Source organism: Aplysia californica, unplaced genomic scaffold, assembly GCF_000002075.1.
Source record: "Aplysia californica isolate F4 #8 unplaced genomic scaffold, AplCal3.0 scaffold00037, whole genome shotgun sequence".
NCBI lineage: Eukaryota > Metazoa > Mollusca > Gastropoda > Aplysiida > Aplysiidae > Aplysia > Aplysia californica.
Window position 1 is genome coordinate 385,486 of NW_004797307.1, and position 26,634 is coordinate 412,119.

Consider the following 26,634-nt stretch of genomic DNA (forward strand, 5'->3'; position numbering starts at 1 on the left):
AGAGAGAGAGAGAGAGAGAGAGAGAGAGAGAGAGAGAGAGAGAGAGAGAGAAAGAGAGAGAGAAAGAGAGAGAGACTCTGATCGCTGACCTCGCCTTCTGGTACTCCAAAGCTGATGTTGTTCACAGCCAAGAACTTCTTGAAACCTCTCCTGTACACCTGTGATCAAAACAAAATGAAATTTTCAATGTTTGAAATTTCACACACCATTTAGAAAATCATTATAACTATTAATATAGTTATCATAATTATCTTCTCCAGGAGTTATAGATTCATTTTTCTTATTGACATTGCCAATAACAAAAATCTACATAGAAACAATGGAAGAAATATTTGACTTATTTCCATGCTACATTCATCATTCCCAAATAGATAAAAATAAATCGCACCAGAAAAATAGAGGGTTAAAGAGTTAGAAGCAAATCAAGATTAATTTATTTAGAAAGGTTGAACAGGCTAATGACCGAAAAAGACCAATGTGACACAGAACCAGAGAAATGAGTGGTGAACCGCTATAACCAATATCTACTTCACGTCTGACGCTTTAACCTTATCTGTACGTCGTGTTTTACTATCGTATCCATGTGACGTGGGGAACTCTGTGCCATCACTTTCCAAAGATGAATTTACTTGTTAATCCGATCTGTACGCGTTGAATAGCAGTTTGTCAAAATGATTTTTTGAGAAATATTGAAAGTTTCAAAGAGATCTTCATACTGGAAGTATTCTAAAATGTGAAGAATACAACCCCGGGAGTACAAAATAACCCCAGTGCGTACGGATAGGTTTAAGGAAAAAGAGGAAATCTAGAAGAAGAACAAAACAAACCTTTGACAGACTGTCCACCACCAGGACATCATTATTCGAGCCATGTAAGACACGTTCTCGCTCTCTGGCCACATCTGCATCATCCATCTCGTACTTGCTTAACAGCTTGTCGTTCAGGCTGAAAATGTCGATGAACAAATAGCAACTTATGTAGGGCCTACATTCACAAATCAAGAAGGCGGGAAGTTAACGGACAACGTTGGTAGGTCCAATTTCTTTTCTTTACCTCTGTTATTTCTGTCTATCTGTCTTACTTTGTTCTTTCTAGTATAAAAGTAGTATAAATATTTTAGTATACCGTAACATGCTGACTTTTACAAGATTACATGTTCCCTGAAACATTCACAAGCAACAACAGTATCTGACGAAGAAAGGGGAAGGCAGAATGTTTAGAAAGCAGCTGAAACACGGTGAGAAGAATTCCATACACATCTACACTTTTGTTTTTCGCATTTATTTTTGTCTAAGAAACTGGAATGGACAATTGAATGTACCTGAGAGCTGGACTTGTTATTGCATCAATCACCATTGCTGCAATGAAGAAGACCGCACCTTGGATAGCGAGAGCAATGAGATGCCAGCCAATCACTTCAAGAGAGAAAGGACTGGTGTATCGGTCCGCCTCAAACCTGGCAACAGTTAAAGAGATAAAAAAGTCAATAAGACACCGAGACAATAATAACTACATATATAGGTATCCAACTCTAACTGTGCATCTGCCAAATTAGGTCAAATGCTTTTTTTTCTGTCACAATCATGTTACTCACAATGGTAATTTCAATTGGTGAGATTATAACTTTAAAAAAAGAGCACTGCCCAAAAGTTTGGGCAATGCCGATAGATAACAAGAAGGAAAATACTCTTTTTCCCACTTTTCTGAAAATCATTTTTCATTTACAATCATGGTTAGAGTCAGACATCAACAATATTTTACTGTCTGACAGAACAACAACAACAGTAATAATAGCAGAAAGAAAGCTAAAATAATTGCTTATTAGTATATTAATTTATTTCGAAGGACAAAATTATTTTAGCTCTCCGCCCTGTTGAGTAAACTCTTGCACAATGAACAACCAAAAAAATAACAAACAGTTTCCCCCAAGCAATTACTAATTACGTAATATTAAACTGTATAATGACAATAAGAATGGTCTCCTGAGTGCTCAAGCGTGACGCAACATTAAACGTAATGTAAAATTCTCTGCATTGTATTGTAAAACGCTTTACGTTCCCATTACACATTTAAATCTTTTACTAGATGGGCTGTATTAGCCCTGTCTAACTCACAAAACCTGGGATAATTAGGATACAACATCCCAGCAGACAGATGAAGAAACTCGATAAAGAAACTTCACCTCTTGGGAGTCAAACTCTTAGGCCTATTGTCTGCGTGCAAAGACAAAAACCCTAACCATTACACCCCAGACATTGGGGACATCAGACGCTTCAAGGGACTTAGGACTCTCAAGCACAGCAAATGAGCAATAACTCTAATAGTTTTCTTTGTTTTATACTAATTTTTTTTTGCAATGTGAGAAAAGAGCAACAACAGCTATTAATAACTGCTGAGAGAGTTTACATAATAAGATGTCATCCTTGTCTTCATTGACTTACTTATAGGTCTGCCATTAGTGCCATTGATTCGTACTAGTGAGCAGCAGAAAAATCATTAGCTCCGACAGCTTTTCCATACACAGATGTTTGTTATTTTGCTGACGGATTAAACAGCAATAAGAGTAGTATTACCAACAGCTAAAGGTGCATCTAAGTGCTTGTTTATGATGCAACACTAACTTGAACTGACGCCCAACAAACTGCCATAAACTCTGACTGCATTCCCTTGAAATGAAAAAAACCAGGGATCATGTCCACTAAGAAAAAGGAAAATCTTTGCGCATCATGACATTCAGAATCTGCTTCTTTCTTTTTTTTTTCGTAAGTAAGCCATAGTTGCAACCCCACTGCGAACCCCCCAGCCATGGTAATCTTGGTTGTGGCACACTAGATATGGTAGTTTAAAATGGGGGTTATATTTAACTTTTACTGTTCACCAGACAAAGGTTGAAAACAAAACAACTTTGTTTACCTGAGGAAGAGTTTGTAAAAGAACATACTGGACACCATGTCCATGAGTCCCTGACCCAGGCAGTACTGGGGGAATATCAGGTACAGGTACTTGCACACCTTGTACGCTTGCCACACAGACTGGGGATAGAAGGCAAAGACAAACCATTAGATAGGATATACATATACATACGTTTTTGGGGGTCAAAAGTAGCACAATGATGGTTCATTATCTCCTACAAAGAGCTGAAATTGTCCAACATGGCCACCCATTGTTGATGATAAAAGTGGTTGTCTTAAACAAGTGGACATCTTGGACAAGGTCATTACAATTTTTTTTAAGGCAAGGGAGGAAGTGGTAAGTGCTTATTTGTACAGGTGATTGTCTTGGAAAGATGTCTCTTAGAACAGGTTTAACTGCACATGTTTATTTTTTAAAATTGTTAATTCACTGATATTGATTATTACTTTTAAAATGTTAAACCTCTTTTAGAAATCATCTTTATTATAATTCTTGATACAATGAGTATAAGTCTGTAAGAGTGTTATACATCTATCTGTGAATTTGTCAGACTCAAAACTTTTATGAGAAAAAATTATCTCTTCTCATGACATCTAGTCTACCTCAAGCAGTGTAGCATTACAAAACTTACGTTTGAGTCACGGAACAGCTGCATGACCAGCAGGGAAATGACAGAGATGAGCGCGATGAACAAATTGCAGCAGAAGGTCACCAGATAGGCTGTGCTTCCCCTGGAGAACAGTCTCACCACGCAGTATGTGCATGGGATGATGGACCAGCTGAGCAGACAGAGGAAACATTTATAGAGCACAACTTATTAACAATTAACACAAACACTTCATAATAAAAAGTATTCCACTCCATATTGAGAGGGGGAGGATGAGGTCATGGCTGGTACATAAATAGTGTTTATTGTGAATCTTACTCCCGCGTAAAAATCATAAATCAGGAGTTTTACAATATTAAAAAAAAGTCTGTGTTTGACACTATTAGACTTTTATTCATATGCAATCAAGGGAAATGGTTAAAGGCAAATCATGGAAAAAGTAGAAAAGTCTATTTTTTGCATTGTGTTGTTCACAAATGTGCATACACCTATTAAAGCAAACAGCATAGAAGTTGAAATTCACTCAACGAATACATAGTCAAAGATAAAGCAAAAAAAAAAAAGCTTATCTAGATGCACATGGAATAAATATCATTGAGATCAAACAATTTGTCAATAAATCAGGAATTAAGCCCAATATATTTTAGTGTAATATAAGAGTTTTACCTGTTCAGCTTTTCTATGTATAACAGGATCTTTCAAAGCTGTGTGCTACCAAAAGATCTATGTTATAGTTGATATGACTTACTCAAAGATATTCCCTTTTCTAATTTAATTGTAATTAAAATTGTTCTTTGACATAATTACTTAATTGATAGCACCTACTGGCTTCTTTATCAAGTAAAGGACAATTATCATATTTTTTAACACTGTAGAGGTACATTTGAAAGATGCTTAGTAAAATTTTTTTACAAAAAATATGCTGTAATGGATGTAATAAAAAACTTTCTGATATAAAAATTTGAAGAGTATAAGAGCAATTTGACTTCTTCTTTTTCAAGTATTAATCTGAAACAGATATCTGTTCTGAATTCACTTACCCAAACAAAAGCAGAATGACTGCAAAGGCTGCTAGATTGTCCTTTAGATAGTACGAATCCATTTGGAAGATGCAAACGATAACCACTGCCAAGCCAACTGCAATACTGTACACAAACTGAAAAAAGAAAAAAACCCCACTAACATTGTAATACAACAAAGCTATTGATTAGCGGACGAAAAATATAAGTTAACTTTACATTTACAGCATTACACCACAAGACCATCTCTATGAAGAAACTAAAGATTGGAAGAAAGAGGAAAAGTTGAGTTCTAAGTGAAAAAAAGGCTGGTCATCTCAAGCGGAAAGAAAAAGATGAAGCAGCGGAGACATCTATCAAGAGACTTAATACAATGCAAGAGATCAACAATCTTTTCCTTGTAGGCTACTTCCTGTTGTCTATATTTATAAAAATCTTGTTAGCTTATCCATTAGCCTCTAGTGCAGGTTCAGTTGGATTTAAGAAAACTTTTCTACAAAGAACTAAAAAAAACCCCCCACCTCTTCTTCTTTGAATTAGGAAGACAAAACTGTCAGGGAATCATGAGTCCGATAAACAAACTAGCTCACCATATCCCATATGAAGGAGACGATCCAGTAGCAGAAGAATCCAACCCCGCTGATGTTCTGGAGCTGACGTTGTTTCTGTGTGCGCTCATTGATGAGGTAAAGGATGAAGCCACCAGGGATGAAGCTGAAGGCAACAACAACCAGCACAGCAATTCCAGCATCAGCAGCATCAGTTTGTCTGTCAAGAAAAAATGCACGTTTTCATAACCAGGTTATCAAAGGCAAATTTATTCAAATTTCTTATGTTCTGGGGGTGAAACAAATTGTTCCTAATTCAAACCAAGGAACATGAGTCTTCTATGGTATATATCACTGCCTCAGTGTCCAAGTCAGTTAGATAATAGAAGTTGAGAGATTGATCTACCCAATTTGTATCTGCCTCTTGAGTATCAAATTGTTGCTATTTTGGTCTTTTTGCTACTGATACCGCTGATAAGTTTCTGAAACTGCCAAGTCTTTATCTGAGAAATATGAAAAAATGCTTTCTTTTTGTATTACGTTTTGTATATGTTTCACATTTTCCATCCCTACGCAAGCTTTCAATTATTTTTCTATAACCCATCTTTCTCTTCATCAGCCTCTTTTTAATAGTTCTTTAATGGGCTTTTCAGTCACTCATGTTTTTCATGATACTCATAAGTGGCCATTATCATTCATACTGATTTAAAAGGAAATGAGATGAATGGAAACTTTTTCCAGTTTAGATAAAGCCTGTTAATTAAATGTTAGGACTGACCAGATATCATTTGAAAACTTTATCAAGCCACTGAAAATTCACTTCATATGCAAAATTATTAACTGCTAAAAATGATACTTACAAAGATTTCATCGTGAGAGCAGGGCGGCCAAATCTCATAGGATGATTTATTGCTGTAATGCCTGATAATAATGTGAAACACAATAAATAGAATTAAAAACGGTACAACAATAATTTGTGAGTATAAATTTCAGTCAATTTGTCAGTAAAAAAGGTATGTTTATGGGATTTAAAAACAATATTACCCGACGTCAAAGATCAAATGCCCCAGGGTCATTTGTGAGGTATCGTTGTGAAATCAGGCGCTCGTCAGAATAATGAAATCAAAGACACTAGAATTTTTCTGTTTTTGGGGCAATGTTTATCATATTTTTGATTTTTAGATCAACAGCTTTTATGCTAATTCAAAAACACATTTCTAAGTAGATTATAGAAAAAACATTGATTTAAGGCACAAAAAAACTGACAATTTTTAGTTTACAAAGATTCTCAGCCAATAGAAGTCACCAAACTTTAGTAGCCATTTTCTCGCTTATACTACCTCTGAAATCAGGCAACCCTACTTCCTTCAATCAAAAACATTTCAACTTTTACTCAAGATAGATTGGTATTTTTTCATCAAAACATAGACATGTGAACAAGCTTTAAGACAACATAAATAACTCCACATGCCGAAAAATGGACGAGCACCTTATTCCACCGTGTCGACACATTTATGTGCTTCCAACTGTGAGCTCTGGAAAGAGAGCGGCATCTATCTACAACAGACACGTCCTTACTCACTGATCTTAAAAAGCTGGAAGATGCTTTGTTCATCTGTTCATGATGCAGATAAGCGTGAATGATTCTTTCATGCAAAAATTTAAAGAAAATAAAAAGTAAATTGACTGCTTAGTTGAACCCCTAAATTCCTAAAAAAAATTGATGACTGCAGTTTTATCTTTAAAAAAAAAAAAAAATGTTTCCTCAAGCATTTCTCATTCCATTTACATACCATACTCCTTGGGCTTTTTGCCACTGGGCAGTAGGGCACGCAACACAATGTTGCTCATGGAGTTGAAGTAGGAAGGCATGGTGTGGTAACCCTTAGAGTTGAACCACACGTAAGGATCAACAGTAGGTGTTCCTGGGCTGGCACTCTGCTCAAATGTCCAGCCTCCAAACCTGTTGGAATGTGCCAACAATCATCAACATGAAAGCTCAACGCTCCCTACTCTATTTTTGACATTTCAATAGACAATAAAGATCTTACTGAAACTCACAAAGTTAAAAAACCAAAACAAACAAAAACAGCAGTTGCCGCTATTCATCTAAATAAATAAACCATGACATTTTCCTTCTTTCTTCGTGCAATCTCTACTTTTATGTTTAGAAATGTCTCGAGACACAATTCATTTATTTTTATTTCTTCTATCTCTTTTGTGAAAAACATAAGGAATGAATTTACAACATTTTGAGCAATTTTCTGTCACAAACTGCAAGAAAACACTGTGGCAACGCAAGGGCATTAATTGCTAGGAGAAACAACACAAACAGCAAAGACTTAACTAAAGATGTAAGATTTCATTAGAGAGTTTGCCCAGAGAGACAATGCAATTGGCCAAAAGTTAACCAAAAACATATGACTTCAATAGGGCTCTTTTATGATTGAAGTGAGTATATTTTCCTTTGAAACCCCCCCCCCCCCAAAAAAAAAAAAAAAAGACAAAAAACAAAACAAGTGGTATCGGTGGTCTGGTGGTGAAGCTGTTGGGCTTGCAACCAAAGCCGTGCATTCAAACCCCATCAAGGACCGGACATCTTGTTCTTGGGAAGGGCACTTAACATGAATTTTCCTCCCTTCATCTAGGTGGTAATGGGTACTTGGCAATAAACGGCGAAAGATCTGGCGAATTTGTTAGTGTTTGTGTTGTTATTTGGCTGCTCACACTGTATGCAACCAGAGAGCTCAGAACGTTTCTGCGTGTTCTGAAGTCTGCTGGGGTCGTAATATAGATTGTAAAGTGCATAGACCTTATTTCTGATGAGCTTGGGTACACATTATACAAATGCTATTTATTATTATTATTATCATCATTATCTATTACAAAAGAGTGAGCATCAACACTGAAGAGAATAAAGAGAGACATCATGAGTACATTCTTTTAATAGTAGAGGGTTTTACGGCGCTCGCAACTGCATACGGTCATATGAGCGCCAAGGGGTGGATGTCAACAGAGAAGTCTTTACAGGGAATCAGACTTAGACTGCTCACCTCTCTAGCTTCAACAGCACAAGGTCTGCTTCGACTATCAAGGCACCCCAAAATAGCAGGTCACAAGAGAGTGACAAACATACAAAAGAAGTAGAGGAAAATGACAATAGTAAGGATCAGGAAAGAAAAAGCAGCAGTTCCCTGCTGTAGATCAGGCACAGTTATGAGCGTGACATGAGTCAGCCCATTTACAATTAATTCTACTATGCTTGAACGAGAAATGTCCCCCCTTTGGGAATGGCCTAAAGACACTTCAGTCAGAGGCATCGCCCCGGGGGGACATCATGAGTGACAGCTGAGAAAGCAAGTGTTGTCACAAAGTAAAGCACAAAGTCAAGCACATGAAAAATCCCTGAAACGGGAACTCATAATATTTGAACAAAATCATTTTTAAAGACTGAAAAAGAGAAAAGTAATGATATATCTAAGGAAAGAAAGAAGAAATAACGGATCAATTTTGTGGTTTCATACCTTTTGTCCTTGTAATCCTTGAATGTATACATGATATAAGGTTCAATTTCCAGTTTCAAGTCCTGTAGATACTGGTCAGATGGGATGACCTTTTCAGGAACACTTAAGTATGTGCCCAGGGATGAATACACCTGCCTAGCATTTTGGCAGACTTCCCAGTAAACTTCCATTGTGTTGTTGTACCATGGGGTGCCAGCTACACACTGGTCGTATTGTCTGATGAGCAGGAAAATGGACAAATTAATGTTTGCTCTATCAATTTATCACAAAAACACAGAAACTAAAGTATGTCACATCGTGGTGAAATCAGGTGCTCATCGTAATGATGAAATTGAAGAGACCGGCATTTTTCTGCCTGTTGGACAGTTTTTATTGAATTTCTTCTCTTGACTCAACGCTTTTCATGTCCACGTAAAAACAGACTGGATTTCACTGAAAAAAAGCTGAGTAAAGGCACAAAAAATGTAAATTTGCAGTTTCCAAGGACAGTCAAACTTTGAAAGTCACCAACCTTGGCGGCCATTTTCTTGCTATATTTACCTCTAATACCGTGCTTACCTTCTGCCTTCTTCAATCCTAGATATCTCAGCTCCAATTCAAGGCAGATGGGTATTTTTTTCATCAAAAGCAAAAAAAATAAACAAGCTTTAAGATGATATCAATGGCTCCAAATGCATAAAAAATGACAAGCGCCTGATCCACCATTTCGTGACATACAACCTTTTCATAATAGTACAAAAAAGTGCACTTTCATGATTATAAACAAAGACAGGATACTGACTCTAAGTAAAAAGTGAAACCAAAAATACTCTCAACAATTTACATCAGTGAACGATGAGGGGAAAATATAAAATATACATGGTCGCTTTTAAAGACATGCGGGCTAACCCAGATTTCGGGCTTTCCAGAAATCTTGACCTACTCCTAGTGCCCTACTTATAGGAGAGGTTCGGTTTCATTGGTGTGTATATTTGTTTGGATATAGAGAAAAGCCTCCTTGTCTTTTAAAGAAACTGAACAAAGGTCCAAAAACTTTACCTTTGATTTTCTCAAAACAGCATTTTTCTGGATAGCTCCCTATGCTTAAAAGCGACCATTCAGCCTCAAGGATTAAAACAGCTCTGACTATAGGTCAGAATACAGAATATTCAGTCTCTTGACTGCTTTTTCAATCTTTCCCGACCCTGAGTGTGGGTAAACAGAAGAGCCGATGACCTGATCTTTTTTTCACTAATAAGTACTTGTTAAACAAAAAGTAAACAAAAACAAAACAAAACCAGGGAGGGAAATAAATTAACTTTAAAAGGAGTGTTTTCAAAAGCAGGAATCCAGTATCTTACTCCAGATATTTTTCAGCAGCTTCCATCAAGCAAGTGGTTCCAACACCAAAGTTCTTATCTGTCAAAGTTGTGACGTATCTTTCAGACTCTGGGGAGTGAGCTTTGTCCCTGGAACAAACAAAGGCAAAGATAAAGATTTTGAAACACAGTTGAACTTGCTGTTATAGAAGCCTGTCATGGACAATCATCTGTACAAACAACCATTTCAGATTACCCCCCCCCCCCCCCATTTTTTCTATAACTACTATAATAACGTGGGACGCTCACTGTTAGAAACAATCAGGAAACGACAAACGCAGTTTGTGGGATACCTGAATAGACATAAAGGTCTTGAAACAATGTTTTTAATAGAAATACACAGATCTATCACTAATGATGACTGAGAGAGAGGGGGGGGGGGGTGAAGTATAAAAGGCACATTTAGGGGAAATGATGGCTTGAAAGATACTGCTGATAAAAGACCATAAGGAGGTTGGGGGGGGGGGGGAGGGTAAGGTAACAGGGGACGGGGCCCCATGTGAACATTGTTTACTATATTTAGCAAGTGTCTTTGTTCTAATTGGTATAGGCATTGAATCTGGTTAGAAAGGATGATTCCCGCCATTTATCTTGACCAACTTCTCGCTTTTTAGTTGCTGTTGACACATCGCCATTATGAATTTTAGGTTGTTGTTTTTTTTTCTAAACATATGAGACAAAAAAATCTCCCACAAGGGGAAAACCCTCATCATGATGTAGTTTCCAGTTATGGAAAGTATTGAAGAATATGTCAAAGTATAAGGCCTGCAGATGCTAAAGAAAATATGTAGTGGCATGAAATATATTTCATTTTAGCTTTTATTTTTGTAGGACTATGAATAAAATTTAATTTTTCCCAAATCTCAACATTAAAAACTCATTATATTTACAAATTTAAAATGGTTTAAGATTTAGTGTGATGCAATATTTAATGTAACAAAAAACTCTTCTCTACAGTGGGTCCCTTTTTTGGCACTAAATCTAAAAATCACAAAAAATGTCACTAAAAGGGTTATTAATTCAAAACAAGTCAAACTATTTTGATAGTTTTTCATCTAATGAATGAACTGCCGACAAAAGAGAACAGTTTTTGGCAATTGCTGAAAAGTAATTTGATGTCGAAGTCATCATAAAGGAATGTGCCCGAGCCGCTGTCAGCAGCTCACTGGCACAGTAGTTGTGACCGTGAGCTGCAAGGAGCGGCTTGCCGGAGATAAAGAGTCAACCATCTGCCTGCTCCACAGTCCTACCAAAGAGCCTCAGACAGTCTTGATGAAAGAGTTAGGATCTGACCGAAGCCTGTTTTTTTCAAGTACCCAACTTCCAACAAGAGGCTTCCAGAGATATATGACTGTCATTGCTCCCTTTTTAACCCCTTCAGTTGTTGTCTGCAGTGCTTGTAGGAACTGTGTACCTAAGCTCCAGTGGGTGCACTGCTGGATTTATACAACAGCAGGCTGAGGTGTGAGCTCAATGCACAGAAGGGTAGGCTAAAGATAGTGTCTGCTCAGACAGTTGTTTAGTTCCATAGGGTAGGGGTTAAACTCACTGGAAAAAGTTGTAAATCTTTGGTCCATAGATTGCTGGGTCCAGAACAAGAGCTTCCAGTTCATTCTCATCCGGCCGGATTGTGGAGAAGGCTATGGCAATGAGGAAGCCAAGCAATGGTAAGAGCAGGCAGGTGAGGAAGAGACGCCAGTTGCGACGGTAGTGGTGGAAACGCTTCAAAAACAATGCCTTTGCCTGCAGCATTGTGAGGGACGCTCCGGTACTTCGGGTCTTCAGGTCAGTGGAGGAGGCCTGTTCATCTGAGAAAGAAATGAATAAACAAAGTAAAAATACTGGCCACAGAAATAGAATATCAGATTTAGTATGAAATTCTATATGACTTTTTATCCGGTGTTTGCTTAGAGAAGGCAATATGAATCATTACCTGACAGTTATTCAAACCTACAACCTACTATTTAAAAAATTGTTCCGTCCAAGTTGACACCATTGGAGCTGGTTAAAACTTTACATCCAAATATGTCATCTGATGTAACTACTTACGTGTTTTTTTTATTGAGAGGCTACCTTTTCTCTAAATCCTTTCAAAGCTTGGAGGACAAGAATAGAGACAGTTCGTTTTGGGTTAAAGAGTGAAAACAAGATTCATTTAGGAACATTGGTGGAGAGTCAATATATAAACAAAGAAAAAGATCGACTGAGAAAAGATAAAAACGATAATTGTAATTTTTCTTTTGAACTTATGAATACTTTTTACTATTCAGATAAACATTTTTACTTAGTTGAAGACTACCAATGAAAATGTCACACAAGGCGAAGATAACAACAGACTCACTAGGCTATGAAATAAACCCACTACATTACCAAACAGCAAAGTATAATTTAAATCCAATTTCAAAGGCAGTGGCCGACTAGAGATCCTAGGCATACAATATGATCACAGAACAGGAAAACAGAAAAACCTGTGAAAACTTGAGAAAGGGCTCACTGGAGAATAAAAGTTGACCTAGTACTAGAACATGAAAATCTTGGTTCTGGATGTTGGAAGATATTCTAAAAATAACTCATGTTGTGAAAATGAATGAGTTATAAATTAATGAAGGTCAAATTTCAAGGCTTTCAAGCTTAAATGACAATTGACTTGGGAAACAGTCAAGGCTGATCAGGACTTGGTGAGCCACATATAAAATTTCGTGATCAACATTGTTACTGTTACCAAAAGTAAAAATATGCGAGGTAAAAAGAGATCAGCAGCAATGTTCAGTCTATTCAGAAAGAAACATTTACACTATGAGCTCAAAGTCTGATAGCTTGTAAGCAATCAGCTTTTTGCTGCTGTTAGATTTGTTCCCAGTAATATCCCAAAATGAAATTAAAGAACATCTGACATAAGTTTAAAAGCCTAGATCACATTTATCAAAAGCATATATATTGAAGCATTGCAACAATTTTTTTTTCAGAATAAACTTATGCCAAAGCATATAGAGTACTGTCGATCATTTGTTTTTTGTTACGGTTTTTTTCTTTTTCAAAAGACTGTTTAACTTAAGAATTTATTATTTGAGAGAGAGAGAGAGAGAGAGAGAGAGAGAGAGAGAAAGAGAGAGAGAGAGAGATTGAGAGGTAATGGTTGGGGGGGAGGGGGGGCTGTATAATATGGGTATTCTTTTGAAATTAAAACAATGTTAAATCTCATTCTTCAAATGATTTGGATATCTAAAACAGAACAAAGACTGTATTATTTAGGGAAAGTAGCAGCATTGATGAGAAAACTGTTCACTTTTTTTTCAATATCTTTGACCACATGTGGAGTCAGTGACCCTTTACTTTAAGCGTTTGTGTATTATTTTCACTGTGAATACACTGTGAACCCAACACCATGTAAAGAGAGTAGTGGAAAGACTCCATTATTTGTCTATGATCCTTGTTAATCATTTGTTATTCTCCAGTACCATAAGACGGTAATCAGTCTAAAGTGTTCTTCAAACCCTAAGAAAGATCCAAAACAGAACCAGCATGCACAAGCACAGAGTGCTCACACATCCTTTTTAAACCATTAAAAAGGTTTTATCAATCATAGTGGAGGCTCTTGGAAGTACAGATTTTGTTACGTAGGCCTACTGGTCGTAACTAAAAGGCACAATTTTTTTGTCTTTCTCATATTCTAATCAATCTTAAAAATGTTTCCATAGAAAAACAAAATACCTTTTCATTTAAGCAATTTACCATGGGTAGTCTTCATTATGGTATTCATATATGTATATTTGACACTGATCTGATTTAATTCTATTTTGGGTCTGGAGACTATTCTATATAAAATAAAATAAATTTTAAAAAAAATGCAACCACCCAGAAAAAAAAAGAAAACACTTAAGTTGCTAATGTAAAAATAGAAATGAACAATGTCAGGCAGATTGTCAGCAGAGGTACAAAGAGGGAATGGATATTGATGGGTAAAAATTATATATTCAAAGCCAGTATGTATAGAAGAACTTATGTCCATGTGCTTAAAGGAAGAAAAAATCATTTTTGAAATGGATAATATAATTATGCAAAATCCAAAGCTTGTAATTTACAGATGCAAGTCAGGTTTAATGGAAAAAATATTTGAAAGCAGATACAATCATCAATAAGAACATAGAAACAAAAATTAAAGCAAAGAAATGCTCTTTAAAAAGATGAGCAATATCTATCAAGTGTCCGGGTCCATCAAAAACTTGCAGCCTCAACTTGGCTAAAACTCTGGAAAAAAAATGTCTGACAGTCCCCAGCACACGTCAACAGCATGAAAGAAGAAAGTAGAATTTTATAAGTGTAGCACATTTCTGAGGACAGAAATAGCAAATGAAACCCAAACTATTAGAAGCAGATGAAAGACACTGCATGAAATTGAAAAGCCAGTTTCCACAGCAGTGTAGGCATTAAAGAAGTTTTAAAAATCAAGCACTTCAACTACAAAAGAAAAATCATGCACTCTTTTATTAGTAGCTATACTTAAGTCATGTGAGTCTGTGCTTGTGTAAAGAAGCATGCAGTGTAACACCTATAAATGTTAGGTTGCGCTTCATTGGTGAGTTACCTTCTAGAATAAAGCCCATTTTGTTCCGATGGGGACCAGAATGGCCTATTCTCAAAGCTGGGCCAAACAGCACTTTGTCCTTTGGAAACTCTTTGTTTGTTTCCATTCCTAAAATTAAAACAATATTTGATTTTTGCGATGAGGCTTAGGGCTTTCAAGGTTTCAATGAATTCCTCAGCTTCATCTGCTTCATGCACAAAGCCTCGGTTCACAACGCACAGATAAGGGTAAAGATATATATTGTAAAAAAAAAAGGCTGAAATCATAATAAATGAACTTCTTAATACAAAAAAATGACGTCATGAAGACTGAATGCCATTGTTAAAAACATAAACAAAAGAAAAGAAAAGCCAAAATCTGACAGAAACTGGTGGCATCAGAATTCTCTCATTGTATTGGTATATTTGAACAGTCTAAGGTACCAAAGATTCTGATCCAGACTTTAAAAAAATATTTAATTGCTCAAACATGGGAGATAAAATAATTTTTTATAAGCTATTTTACTTTTAAAAAAACCTCCACATGTACGTAAAAAAGATTGTGCCCAAGGAACAACACTTTGCCCTGCAAATCTGACCTATGAGAGAAATAATGTGAAAAGGAAACTACCTGCGTGTAAACCAGAAAAACAAATGCATTATATATTCTGAATAATGTCTCAAAATCCAGCATGCAGAATGCTACTTATGATACACAAATCAAAAATGTTTTCATTGTGCAATTTTGATAAATGTACTATCGATATGTGAGGCAGCGTGGTGGAATCAGGCTCTCATCAATTTTTGGGCATGTAGAGTTATTGGTATCATCTTAAAGCTTGTTCACTTGTCTTTATTTGGAAGGAAAAAATATCCATTTATCTTGAATACAAGTCGAGATATTTGCAAAAGAAGGAGGTCGGGGTCACCTGTTTAAAGAGATAAAATTAGCGAGGAAATGGCCGCGAAAGATTGGTTATTTCCTTAGCTTAAGACTCCGTGGTAACTGAAAATTAAAATTTTTTGTGCCTTTTATCAACGTATTTTGAAAAATCCAGACAGAAATGAGTTCTTTAATGGGCAGGAAAGATGTTGAGCCAAAAAACAAAAATTTGAAAAACATTCACAAACCTGCGGAAAAATGCAAGTTTCTTCACTTTGATTATTTTGACGAGAGCCTGATTCCACCCCACTGCCTCACATATGATATAATCATAAAACAAAAAAAAACTATAGAAAACACACAGATATAATAGGAACAGTTTGGCGACAAAACGCGACAAATGCTACTTTCGAAGTTTGGCCGAAACTAGTAGCTAGAAAGGTCCAGAGTTAACTTTTTTCTTCACAAAAAGTGATTTTTTTCCTTATTAAAGAACTTCAGAAAGTTGCGATTTTTTTTACAAAACGTGACCAAAGTGGTAGACCTTTTTTGATGGACGGCGACATATCTTCTGTGCGCCAATCAAGTTCTTTCCCCGAGTCATGTGTCTTCACTTGTGGTCGGCGAAAGTTTGTCAGCAGTTTTTGCCCTTCCTTATACTATTAAATGCCGCGTTTTGTCAAAAATGTGAGGAGATCTCATCGATTTAAAGGATAAGAATCCAACATAGATTTCATCAGTTAGCGAATATCAACTAAGCCTCACATCAAGTTTACTCTAAAATGGGTGAAGAACAGAAATATTTAATTTTCTCAAAATTAAAAAAATGGATACATCCAATTTTGTTGCAAAACTGTTGATATGTTGAGATCCAGGTCATGACCTTTTAACTGTAGCTGTAAGTTTCATTTCTTATTAATCTTCCGGAGATATAAACAAAAAAACACTGTAGTTCAAAAGTTACAGGTTGCTTGGATCAATCTCCCCTCAAAAGTCAATATTGTCACTGCGCTAACAAAATGGCATAACTCAAAGTTGCGCCAAAATGCAACTAGCCTTTTATTTTGTTTCGTGGTACTAATATCTATTTTTTGGGTAAAATAAACAAAATATGCGCTAGCAGTCACAAAAGAAACATGCATGGCAAGATTTACCACTATTAGATGATAAATACTTTCCTTAAACAGTTTTTCACACTTAGCTCAAAAGTAGCAAAAATGAGATTTGCCATTTTCCTACCGCAGTGACGACATTGTATTATACAAAACCTGTAAGAAAAAAAACCCATGACATGGCATAACAATGACAACTACAAACCAAGCAAAGCAAAGACGTGAATTGTGCAAACTCAGCCAAATGCCATTACAAACATCACTTAGCTCTTTCAAAGGTTGCATTATTACCTCTAAAACTACTTAATGATTAGTTTAACCTACTGAACTATGACTCTTTGATATTGTCAATACAACAGTCTCTGCCGAGAATTTCCAAGCTTCAAAATCAGCAAAACATAGGGTGCCCAGCAATCGGAATCAAATTAGCATGACTATTGGATTCAACCTGTTATCCTGCTCTTAAAAGTCAAATGATCTACTCTTAATATCCATTCCTGTCTTTTAAACATCCTCTCTCATGCCAAAAGATCTAGAGAAGAACAAAAGGTCAGTTAAATTCACCACGATAATTCCTAATCTCATCATTGTCTGCTGCAACTGGGGAAAACTATAGTGCAATTCTGTCCACTAGACAAGTGAATTTTGACTGTCAGAGAAGTTGAGAGGCTTTGTTGAAGCAGGATGAAAGCTCTCATGACTTGACACAAGAATCTAATCTAATCCCATACACACAATATGATTTTCAGACTATGCATCCTGCTCTTGGTCTGCGAGAGTGAATAACACTAAAGCCTGTGTGTTGAAAGCTCCACTTGGCTAATCATGAAGGAGAAAGTCAGGATCACAGGGCAGCCTTGTCTTGTTAAAGTGAGATCACAGGGAGTGGCTTTTATAAAGTAGAAATCTGGTTCTTGAGAAAGACAGGATTTGTAGCAAAATTGGGGGTTGGGGGGGGGGGGGTGTGATAGTTGATGGGATTTTAGGTAGACTATTGTACTACAACATCACACCTCCACCCCCTTCCCCCACCCGTGCATGCATGTAACAACTAACATAACTAAAAGGAAACATGCTGCAATAATAAACCACTGCATGTTCCAGGACCCGTAAACCATTTCGTTTTGTACAGAAACTGGAGAACAGAGTAAACTGGTTAACAGAAAATACAGGATTAAGAATTGCACACTAAGAGCCACACCCTTCACTAAAGTTACAAGCATCACATTCTTGAAGATCATTATAAGTCAATGTCAGCACTATAGATCTATTACCTATGCTTGGACAAAAAATGTATTCACATATATAGCTGAAACCATTGAAAATGACATATTATATAGAAATACTTTCTTGTAGTAGCAATTTCAGAATAAGATAGAAAAAGACAACAATCCAGCAGCTTGACAATTTGAGGTATGAATTACTAATGACATACATATTTATGTTTACATTTCAATATTTACAATAGATTTTGACATATGAAACCATGCATATGTATATATATAAGCATACACAGACAGAAACAGAGACGCAGAAACTCACTTAGATCTTGAGCATCCAGTGCTGTAGTCCTGTCTTTTGATGTCATGACAGGGTTCACAATGCCCGGTTCGTCGGCATCATCTGCTTTCAGGGTCAGTTCTAGGAAGACCTGGGAACAAGGACAGATTAATGTCATGTGGCAATCATACATGTAGGGGTAAACAAAGCAACCTATATCAGTACTTAAATGACAGAGAAGAATGCGACTTTGAAAAAGCCAAATATTCTCAGACCTCTCAGGTGTTGTTGATTGTTATATTCAATGTGATAAAATAGTGTTAGATCTGTGGAGACTAACCTTAAGACCAAATTGTTGAGGTGTGTTGTTGTTATGTGTAGTACGTCGCACTTGAGTTCATGAGTGACAGTTCAGTGAAAGTGTCCAAGCTGTTCGGGTGGAATGTATGAAAGTTATGTCTCGTCCTGCAATGACTTACATGTGTGTGTGTCTCTTCATGCTACATTGGTGACCCCGACGTGATTTAAGGTAACCTTGTCTAGAGATCTAGATTTAATTTAGCATAATCTAGAATCTAGTAACGGCGACATGTTTCTCAAAATCATGTCAATCGAAACTGTAGCACTCAAACTTCCTACATTCTGGAATTCTTGTCCTTTCGCGTGGTTTGCACAAACAGAGGCCCAATTTGCTTTGCGTGGGATCACAACTGACAGGACAAAATATTACTACGTCGTAGCGGCGCTTGATATAATGCAGCTACAGCAGCAAGATCCCTATCCATAATTTCCTCACCTCCTTCAAGTCAAAAGTACGACACACTCAAGTCTTTCCTTATAGAGGCCTATAGTTTATCAGAAGAAGAAAAAGCAGCAGCCTTATAGAGCATAAAAGAACTGGGCGATAACAGGCCCTCTGAGATGATCGAAAAAATGCTAGTTTTGTTGGGAGAACACAAACCGTGTTTTCTTTTTCGCCATATTTTTTTACAGCTGTTGCCAGAATCTATTAGAGCTCCTCTGGTGAACTCCCACCACAAAACAGATTACCGTGCATTGGCGAAAGAAGCGGATAACCTGTACAACTCCCTTTTGCCATATTTGAAAGTCTATACAGCGGTGCGACCTACTGATTCTGTTTATGACCTGCCCAAAGCTGATGCTATTTGCTGGTTCCATTGAAAATTTGGATCTAACTTAAGACGCTGCAGCAGTCCATGCAAGCACTTTAAGAATTTCCAACACAAAGAGCATCAGGGAAACGGGAGAGCGGGCCAGCAGTAGAAGTAGAAGATCCGACTGTTGGTCCGCAATGTTGCTCAACAACGACGACAGATTCTAAAGCAACTCAGCTGTTTGTCACGGACATTAAGTTTAAACAACGTTTCTTGATAGACACAGGTGCCCAAGTCTCTGTGACACCAGTGACATGGGCTGAAAGAACGTCAAGTGCGACATACTACACATAACAACAACACACCTAAACAATTTGGTCTTAAGGTTAGTCGCCACAGATCCCAGCTCATAGAGGGGGACATTTGATGTTTAACAAAATCTTTTCCTTCTATTTAGTCAAAATATTACATATAACAAATCAGAACATTTTCAGCATCATGAAGCACAAGGACATCTAAACTAAGTTTATAAAATCCTGAAGGCTTTTATAGTCAAACTACATTTCTTGAGAAAGAAAAGTTTTCTATTGGTATTTAAAAAGCAGTAGATTTACTTCTTCCAGCGTGGTATCAGAAAGTCCGTAGTTGGATATCCCAAGAGATTGCTGGCATTCATCAAGCTGTCTGAAGAACTGGTAGAAAGAAACTGTCATGGATTGTTCATCTTTTGGTAGGTTGAAGGTCATTTCAAGTCCAATCTGCTCCACCAGCTTGGCTCCCGGGCTGAGAGACTGAATGTAGCGGGTGATGGCTTCAGACTTGCTTACAGCTGTTTCAGAGACAGAACAGGAAGAACACATTCTATAAGTCGCTGCTGGTGACACTGGGGTCAAGAAAACGGATCACGAGAACCACAAGCTTTTGAACTTTGGTTTCTGACATCTCGTTAACTAATTGTGAGGCGTGCTGACAGAATGAGTTACTTCTTACAATCCACAAATGGAGATATTGGCCAAAAATCTACAAATCTGTACGTTTTCTTTTGATTCCATCTATAACATGCCTTTTATTATATCATAAATATAAATGATAAAATCTTCACCTATAAGCGTGAAGTACCTTTTTCCATAAGGTAACTCATGAAGTAACTCATTTTGTCAGCACGCTTCACATTTGTCAAAATATATACAAGACTTCTGTGACTGGTATTATTGAATGGACATCTATGTAGGAGGACTAAATGAGAAAACTTTTGAACATGTCTGCCTTCTGACCTGGAATTAATTGTTAGAGGGATAGCAGGAAAAACACAAGTTGTATAAAGACAGATAAAGTTAAAAAAATGACCAACAGTCCACGTACTTGACCTTTTAACCTTTGGATCCACTCTACTACGGAGGTTTATTTAAAGATGAAAGTAACATTTGTTGGTAATTTTTGTTTTACCACAGAACAGCTTTGTCAGTTTGAAAACTTTAAGGTTAAGAACCTTAATCTACAATATGATGGCCTAGACAAGGCTTCATCAGGTTGAAATTGGAAAAAAACCCCCACACAAATCATATAAACTTCAGTCAAAGTGACCAGAAATATGAAAAGAGACCACAAAGTCTACACGACCTTAAAACCTTGACCCCGCTTGACAAAATTCTATTCTCAGATAATTTAAGCTATAAGTCACTTTTCAGTGTGAGGGGATATCCATGAGGCTACTTCAACTTACATGAATTTTCAGCAGCTGCAATTTCCTGCAACATAAAAAATGAAACAAAAAAGATGTTATTCATTTATGGATAAACAGCTGGTATAATATGAATGAAAAAATTAAAGTGAACATTTCCATTATTGACAGAATTACACAATAATCAGTAATACTCCTGTTGTATCTAAAACCAGAAAAGGAAAAGGATAGTAAGGTCAAATATTTTAGTTCTGAGGTGAAAATTGCAAATAATCTTTTTATGAGAAATTTACAGTGCTTACAAAATTGTCTGATTCCTTTTTCACAACAGTCAGTTTGAATCCACCTCCTAGTGATCGCTTCAAGAAGGCAGGAGAACCATAACAGAGCAGTTTGCCAGTGTGCATCACAGCGATTCTGTCACTGAGGATGTCAGCCTCATCCAAGTGGTGGGTGGAGAGCAGGATGGTACGATCTGAGGATAGAACCAATGTGATACATGAAAAAAAGGGGCCAAAAAGAGCCCTTAAATTAAAGAAAAAAATTACTTTATCAAAATCTGAATGAATGAAGAGAAAAGATTTTAACTTAATTCAAATGTGAGCACCCTAAACTACATATTTTTAAACAACTTTTGTCTCTTAATTTTAGTAATTTTTCTCATTGTGTGTTCAACTCATTAAAAAAAAAGAATGCTTAAAAACATATCAATTCCACCCACAGGGTGCAAAACCATTTTTTAAAAAGTATTCTTTTTTCTTACACAGACAGCTCATTTTGATAAAAACCACAAAATTCAAATCCAGTCACAGAAAAAAATGTTGGCAGTTAATATGTGCCAAAAGGAGACAAAAAATACAGTCAAATTTTTCCAAGACGACCACCCATTGTAGAGGTGAAAACTGGTCAACTTAGACAGATGACTCTTGAACAGTGTCATTACAATATCGGAAAAAAGCACCACAGGGAAAGGGAAAGTGCTTGTTGGTACAGGTGATTCTCTGGGACAGATGGTTGTGTCAGAGCTGATTTGACTGTATACTGTTGGTCACAAAGGAAAAGCCAGGAAAAATCAAAGCTGAAGAAGGGAGCAGAAGAAAAGGTAGAAATGTGAGATGAGTGATCAAACAAAGAGAAGGACAACATTTATTTCTTACCTTCTCTGTTGCGGGTGATGAGATTCCAGATATTCTTGCGCGTGTGTGGGTCAACACCACTTGTTGGCTCGTCAAGCACAACTGTCTGTGAGCCACCAACAAAGGCCAAAGCAACACAGAGACGTCTCTTCATGCCATATGATAAGTCACGGACAGGTGTATTACGATTTACCCACATGTGAACATCCTTCAGAAGCCTGAGTGATATCCAAAAAACAATGATGGAATGGACAATCTTATATCTAAGGGCAAAACAGAATTTAAAGTACTTGTCAGTTTCAGATCAAGCAATTGAAGAAATGTGATTTTCTGTGGTAGGCAATCCAGAAACACATTTCTTTAGATTCCCTTTTCATTCGGAAGAAAAGAACTAAACTGAAATGAATAAAGAAACTAAACTGAACCTGTTGTAAGTAGCAGAAGAAGAAAAACTTGACCAGTCAACTTTCCTCGAAGTGATTAGGACAAATTTGATAATGGTGACAAAGTCCATTATAACAAAACAGAAAGAGAACAGGTTTCATGTGGACATAATATACATGTACAAATGTACTGAAATTGAATGATGTCTTCTTAATATGTGTCCGGATGCAGTGGAACCAGGCGCTCGTCAATTTCAGGGTAAATGGGGTTATTGGTATCATCTTAAAGCCTGTCCATTTACCTTGATTTTGATGAAAAGAGTATCCAGTTATCCTGGATAAAAGTCATGCTATTGGCGATTGAAGGAGGTGGGGTTGCCTGGTTTCAGAGGTAGAATTAGCGAGAAAATGATTGCCAAAGTGGAGTTATTTCTTTTCTTCAGAGTCCGAGGAAATTGAAAATTTGCATCTTTTATGTCTTTGATCAACGTTTTTCAGTAAAATCCACAACGAAACGTGTTCTTTAATGGGCATAAAAGGTGTTGAGCCATAAAACAAAAATTCGATAAAAATTCCCAAACCTGCAGAAAAATGCCATTTTCTTGACTCATTATTTTGACCAGGGCCTGATTTGACCACGCTGCCTCACATAAGTATAAATGGATGAAGTTTGTACAAAATCTTGTCTGCCAATAGATGTTTGCCAGTCTCTACAAAAAAGTTAACACTGAAAGGATAAATCAATTTAGGCGAGTCATGCTTAAGACCTTGTAAACTAATAATTTTGTCTGTCCTTCAACTAATATCTCAGAAAGAATTAATGGACATAATCCTTTGCATATCACTCCTTACCTTTCAATTTCATCTTTCGTCTTCCAGGACTTTTTGTTAGATCCCTTCATTTCTGCATAGAACATCATGTGCTGCATTACTGTCATGCTGAAAAAAAAAAGCACTTTTTCTTTACAGGCAATTGCCATTGATTCCTGGGTTATCAAAACTTGCGTGATGAAACCTGCCTTTTTCATCAAATGAGATTGACAATATTGAAAAAGTGTCTGAAACGAAACATGTCTGTACTTCAATATACCACATGAAGACAATTTTAGTATCGTGGCATGATGAAAAAAGTCCAATAACAAAATCAAAAAAAGTTTCTAGCAGTAGGCCTACATAACAAGAAAAAAGTTAAATGAAGTTAAATAAGACAACGTGGTGGTAGTGATTTTGAATAATTTGGATGGTTGTTTAGACTCTTGTCTTGTTTGAGGGAAATCTTAAACGTCGGTTCCATGGTAAAAAACACAAACTGCTTTTAAAAAGGAGTAAAGTGATATATCTCTCTGCAACAAATCCTGATAGTTATGAATAATTCATTTAACACTTCAACAGCGACTGCAAAGTTGTTATTCTATGACAGAACAAAACAAGGACAAAGAACTCACTAGGCAAAGAGAGCATTCTGCTGAGGACAGACGCCCAACGTCTGCTTGCAACAGCCTGGCTCTGAGCCATCCACAACGACTCGTCCTGAACTTGGCTCCATCACTCCGCAAATTATTTTCCTAAGAATCAGAAATAAACAAAAAGCACTGCATTACACACACTTAAGAAGATCAGTTTTCAAATTTCAGTATTTTCCAAATTCATTAGCATAAGAACAGAACAGATATATTCTGATACATGTTTTCATTTATATTTTCTACAACCAAAGAGAACAATAAGGTATTAAGAAAAGCACTTAAACTTCTCATTTTGTGTAACAAGTGTTTAAAAGATTTATTGAAACAGAATATAAACAACATATTTACATTTGCCAAATGACCCTTTAGAGTGTTAAAAGAGAATCCTTTACTTACAGAGTGGTTGTTTTGGCAGCACCATTATGCCCAAGGAGTGAAGTGATCTGACCTCTGTAGATGTTGATGTTGAGGTTCTTCAAGGCCTTCTTTTTGCCTCCGTAGCTCTTACTGATTCCATGTAGGGCGATCCCCACGGAGAAGTCTTGTGGTGTTGGCTCAAACAGGCTGCCTATATCAGAGAAAGTTTGATAATGCATGAGAGAGACTTTTTAGTTGTTGCTGCCTGCAGCTGTTGTTGATTCTACAGATTGTCTGCTCTTGTGTGCTTTGGCAAAGTACAATAGGAACTGACCAAGACAGCCACCTATTGTTGAGGAGAAAAGTAGTTGTCTTAGGCAAGTAGAGTATTGGGCAGTCAGATTATTAGCCTTCATTTATATATCAAGAAAAAACAGCAGAGGAGAAACAGGCAGTGGTCATTTGTACAGGTGACTGTCTTGGACAGGAGGCTGTTGGAGCAGATATGACTGTACTTGGGAAAACCATGACAGGTATACTGATAGTAGGTGACAAAAAGGTGATATCTCTATCTGTAGAGTGTCTATTCTTCAAGTGGCCATGTCCTTGGTGACAACAATCAGGCTAACCTTCAATTTTACGACAAATCAGTTACTGACCTATGCAGGAAATTGACCTGAACACATCATGCACAAAGTCAATTGTTCTCTATATAAAAAATTAGTTGATTTAAATTCATTGTCACTACAGCTAGTTAACAATTTTTTGGCCCAGACAACAAATTTTGCCTTGTGCAGTGAACATTTTGTGCTATAAAAATATATGACATCATAATCAAGTGCCAGACCTTAGGGCATTTTATGCTGTAATGCTGTTTTCTCTTCTGCCATTGAATGGGAAATGTTTGTCTGATAATTGTGTTTAAAAAACTTATGAAAAAATGCTACAGTAAGATTGCAATTCTTACCTAGAGTCTCAGCTGTAGCTTCGTTAGAGGAGTCCCCACTTCCCTTACTTCTGAAGCAGCTGCTCCAGTACGTCGGCATCACAGGGAAGTACCACGGCCAGGACACGCCAAACTTGCCTGTCAAACACAGCGACAGGAGGGATTTGTTAGTCATAGAGGACTACAATGGTAATGATATCTAACAAGTATTCAAAAAACAAAGACAGCAGTCAGGAATAAAACATACATATAGAAAAGAAAAGAAAAAGCGAACAAGTGGAAAGACAAAAATCAAAATGGTATGCCGTTTACATTGATCTGACGTTTTTCAAGACAGAAACACATCATAGATAGCACTTTGTGCCATGGTCCTTTGAGCCTACAGGACCTGAGCACTTGAGCTCACAAGAGACAACTTAAAGATATACAGCAGCATCCTTCTTTCATTGCTTCTTTAAAAGAGGGAAGTGTTTTACTGAAACACTTAACAAACTGTACAAATGAAAGGTCAATAAGCATGTCTCAGATCTAGGGTCATTAAAAAAAATTGTATTAAAATATTTTATAGCAGTAAACCCTGAAATGTCATGGAGGCAGACTGTTTAATACCATGTTTCCTTAAAAAGATGAATACACCTTCAGCTCCCAAAGTGTTCAACATCTTGTATTTGTGCTACAGAAGACAAAAAGTCATTTTTTGTGGTTCTGAGAAAACTTTAGAAAACCTCCCAGTGCCAACAAGTGAAACTTTTGACTTGGAAAAAGTGAAAATGTCTCATATTAACATTTTTTAGAACAGGAAACAAAACCCATATCCTCAAATTATGAAGAATTAGAAACAAGGAACAGGCGTCTTTATTATTCCAACAAGAACTTTTTAAAAAATGTGAGGCGAGGCGTGCAGACAAAATGAGTTCCTCCATGGATGTGAGCCCTATGGAAATAGATACGTCAAAGTTATAGGTTGAGTTTTTACAATTTATTAGTAGTTATGATAAACGACATGTAAAACTTGAAAAGTAAAGCAATACTTAAAGATCTACAATTTTGACCTTTGTGTTGATTTTCAGTCAATAGGTAACTCATTTTGTCAGCATGCCTCACAAATGATGAAACCATTGTGTTATGACCATGGGGAAACGACTTACCTGGTTTGACGTTGCGGACGTACCAACCGACAAGGAAGTAGATGGCACTGTCAATGAGCATCATGACCATAGCAAAGGACATATTGAAGTCCCGCATTACGTCTTGGTCAATGTTGTCCCACTGGACTCCGGAGCCACTCTCCTCCAGGTACGCTAAGGTCATGGAACCAAAGCTAAATGCTGTTGTCGATGCCAGACACTGAGGAGAAGGAGAAAGGTCGTGTTGCAAGAGAAGAGGGATATGAATTAAGGCAAGATAATTTGAATTTGTTTTGTGAAAGAAGCATTGTTTGTATATTTTCATCCTCATGATGCCTTCAGCAAATTCTTTATAGACGAACACGTAGAAATTAACAGCCATAAGCAAGCAATAAGGTA

The 26,634-nt window shown here is 36.8% G+C and overlaps 1 protein-coding gene across 1 annotated transcript in view; it reads right to left on the reverse strand.

Moving 5' to 3' along the window:
• The window catches only part of LOC101860234, a gene marked incomplete in the record, with an annotated part of 177,628 nt that overhangs the window by 10,447 nt on the left and 140,547 nt on the right, over positions 1-26,634 (reverse strand). Inside the window, 23 exon segments of the mRNA XM_035973942.1 lie at positions 90-158; positions 828-945; positions 1,322-1,456; positions 2,914-3,032; positions 3,545-3,692; positions 4,561-4,676; positions 5,130-5,307; positions 5,948-6,008; positions 6,881-7,050; positions 8,612-8,827; positions 9,952-10,059; positions 11,519-11,777; positions 14,555-14,662; positions 18,070-18,178; positions 19,757-19,971; positions 20,866-20,890; positions 21,126-21,298; positions 21,981-22,177; positions 23,195-23,281; positions 23,788-23,907; positions 24,202-24,373; positions 25,130-25,246; positions 26,257-26,455. Coding sequence (XP_035829835.1) covers positions 90-158; positions 828-945; positions 1,322-1,456; positions 2,914-3,032; positions 3,545-3,692; positions 4,561-4,676; positions 5,130-5,307; positions 5,948-6,008; positions 6,881-7,050; positions 8,612-8,827; positions 9,952-10,059; positions 11,519-11,777; positions 14,555-14,662; positions 18,070-18,178; positions 19,757-19,971; positions 20,866-20,890; positions 21,126-21,298; positions 21,981-22,177; positions 23,195-23,281; positions 23,788-23,907; positions 24,202-24,373; positions 25,130-25,246; positions 26,257-26,455 — 3,219 coding nt within the window.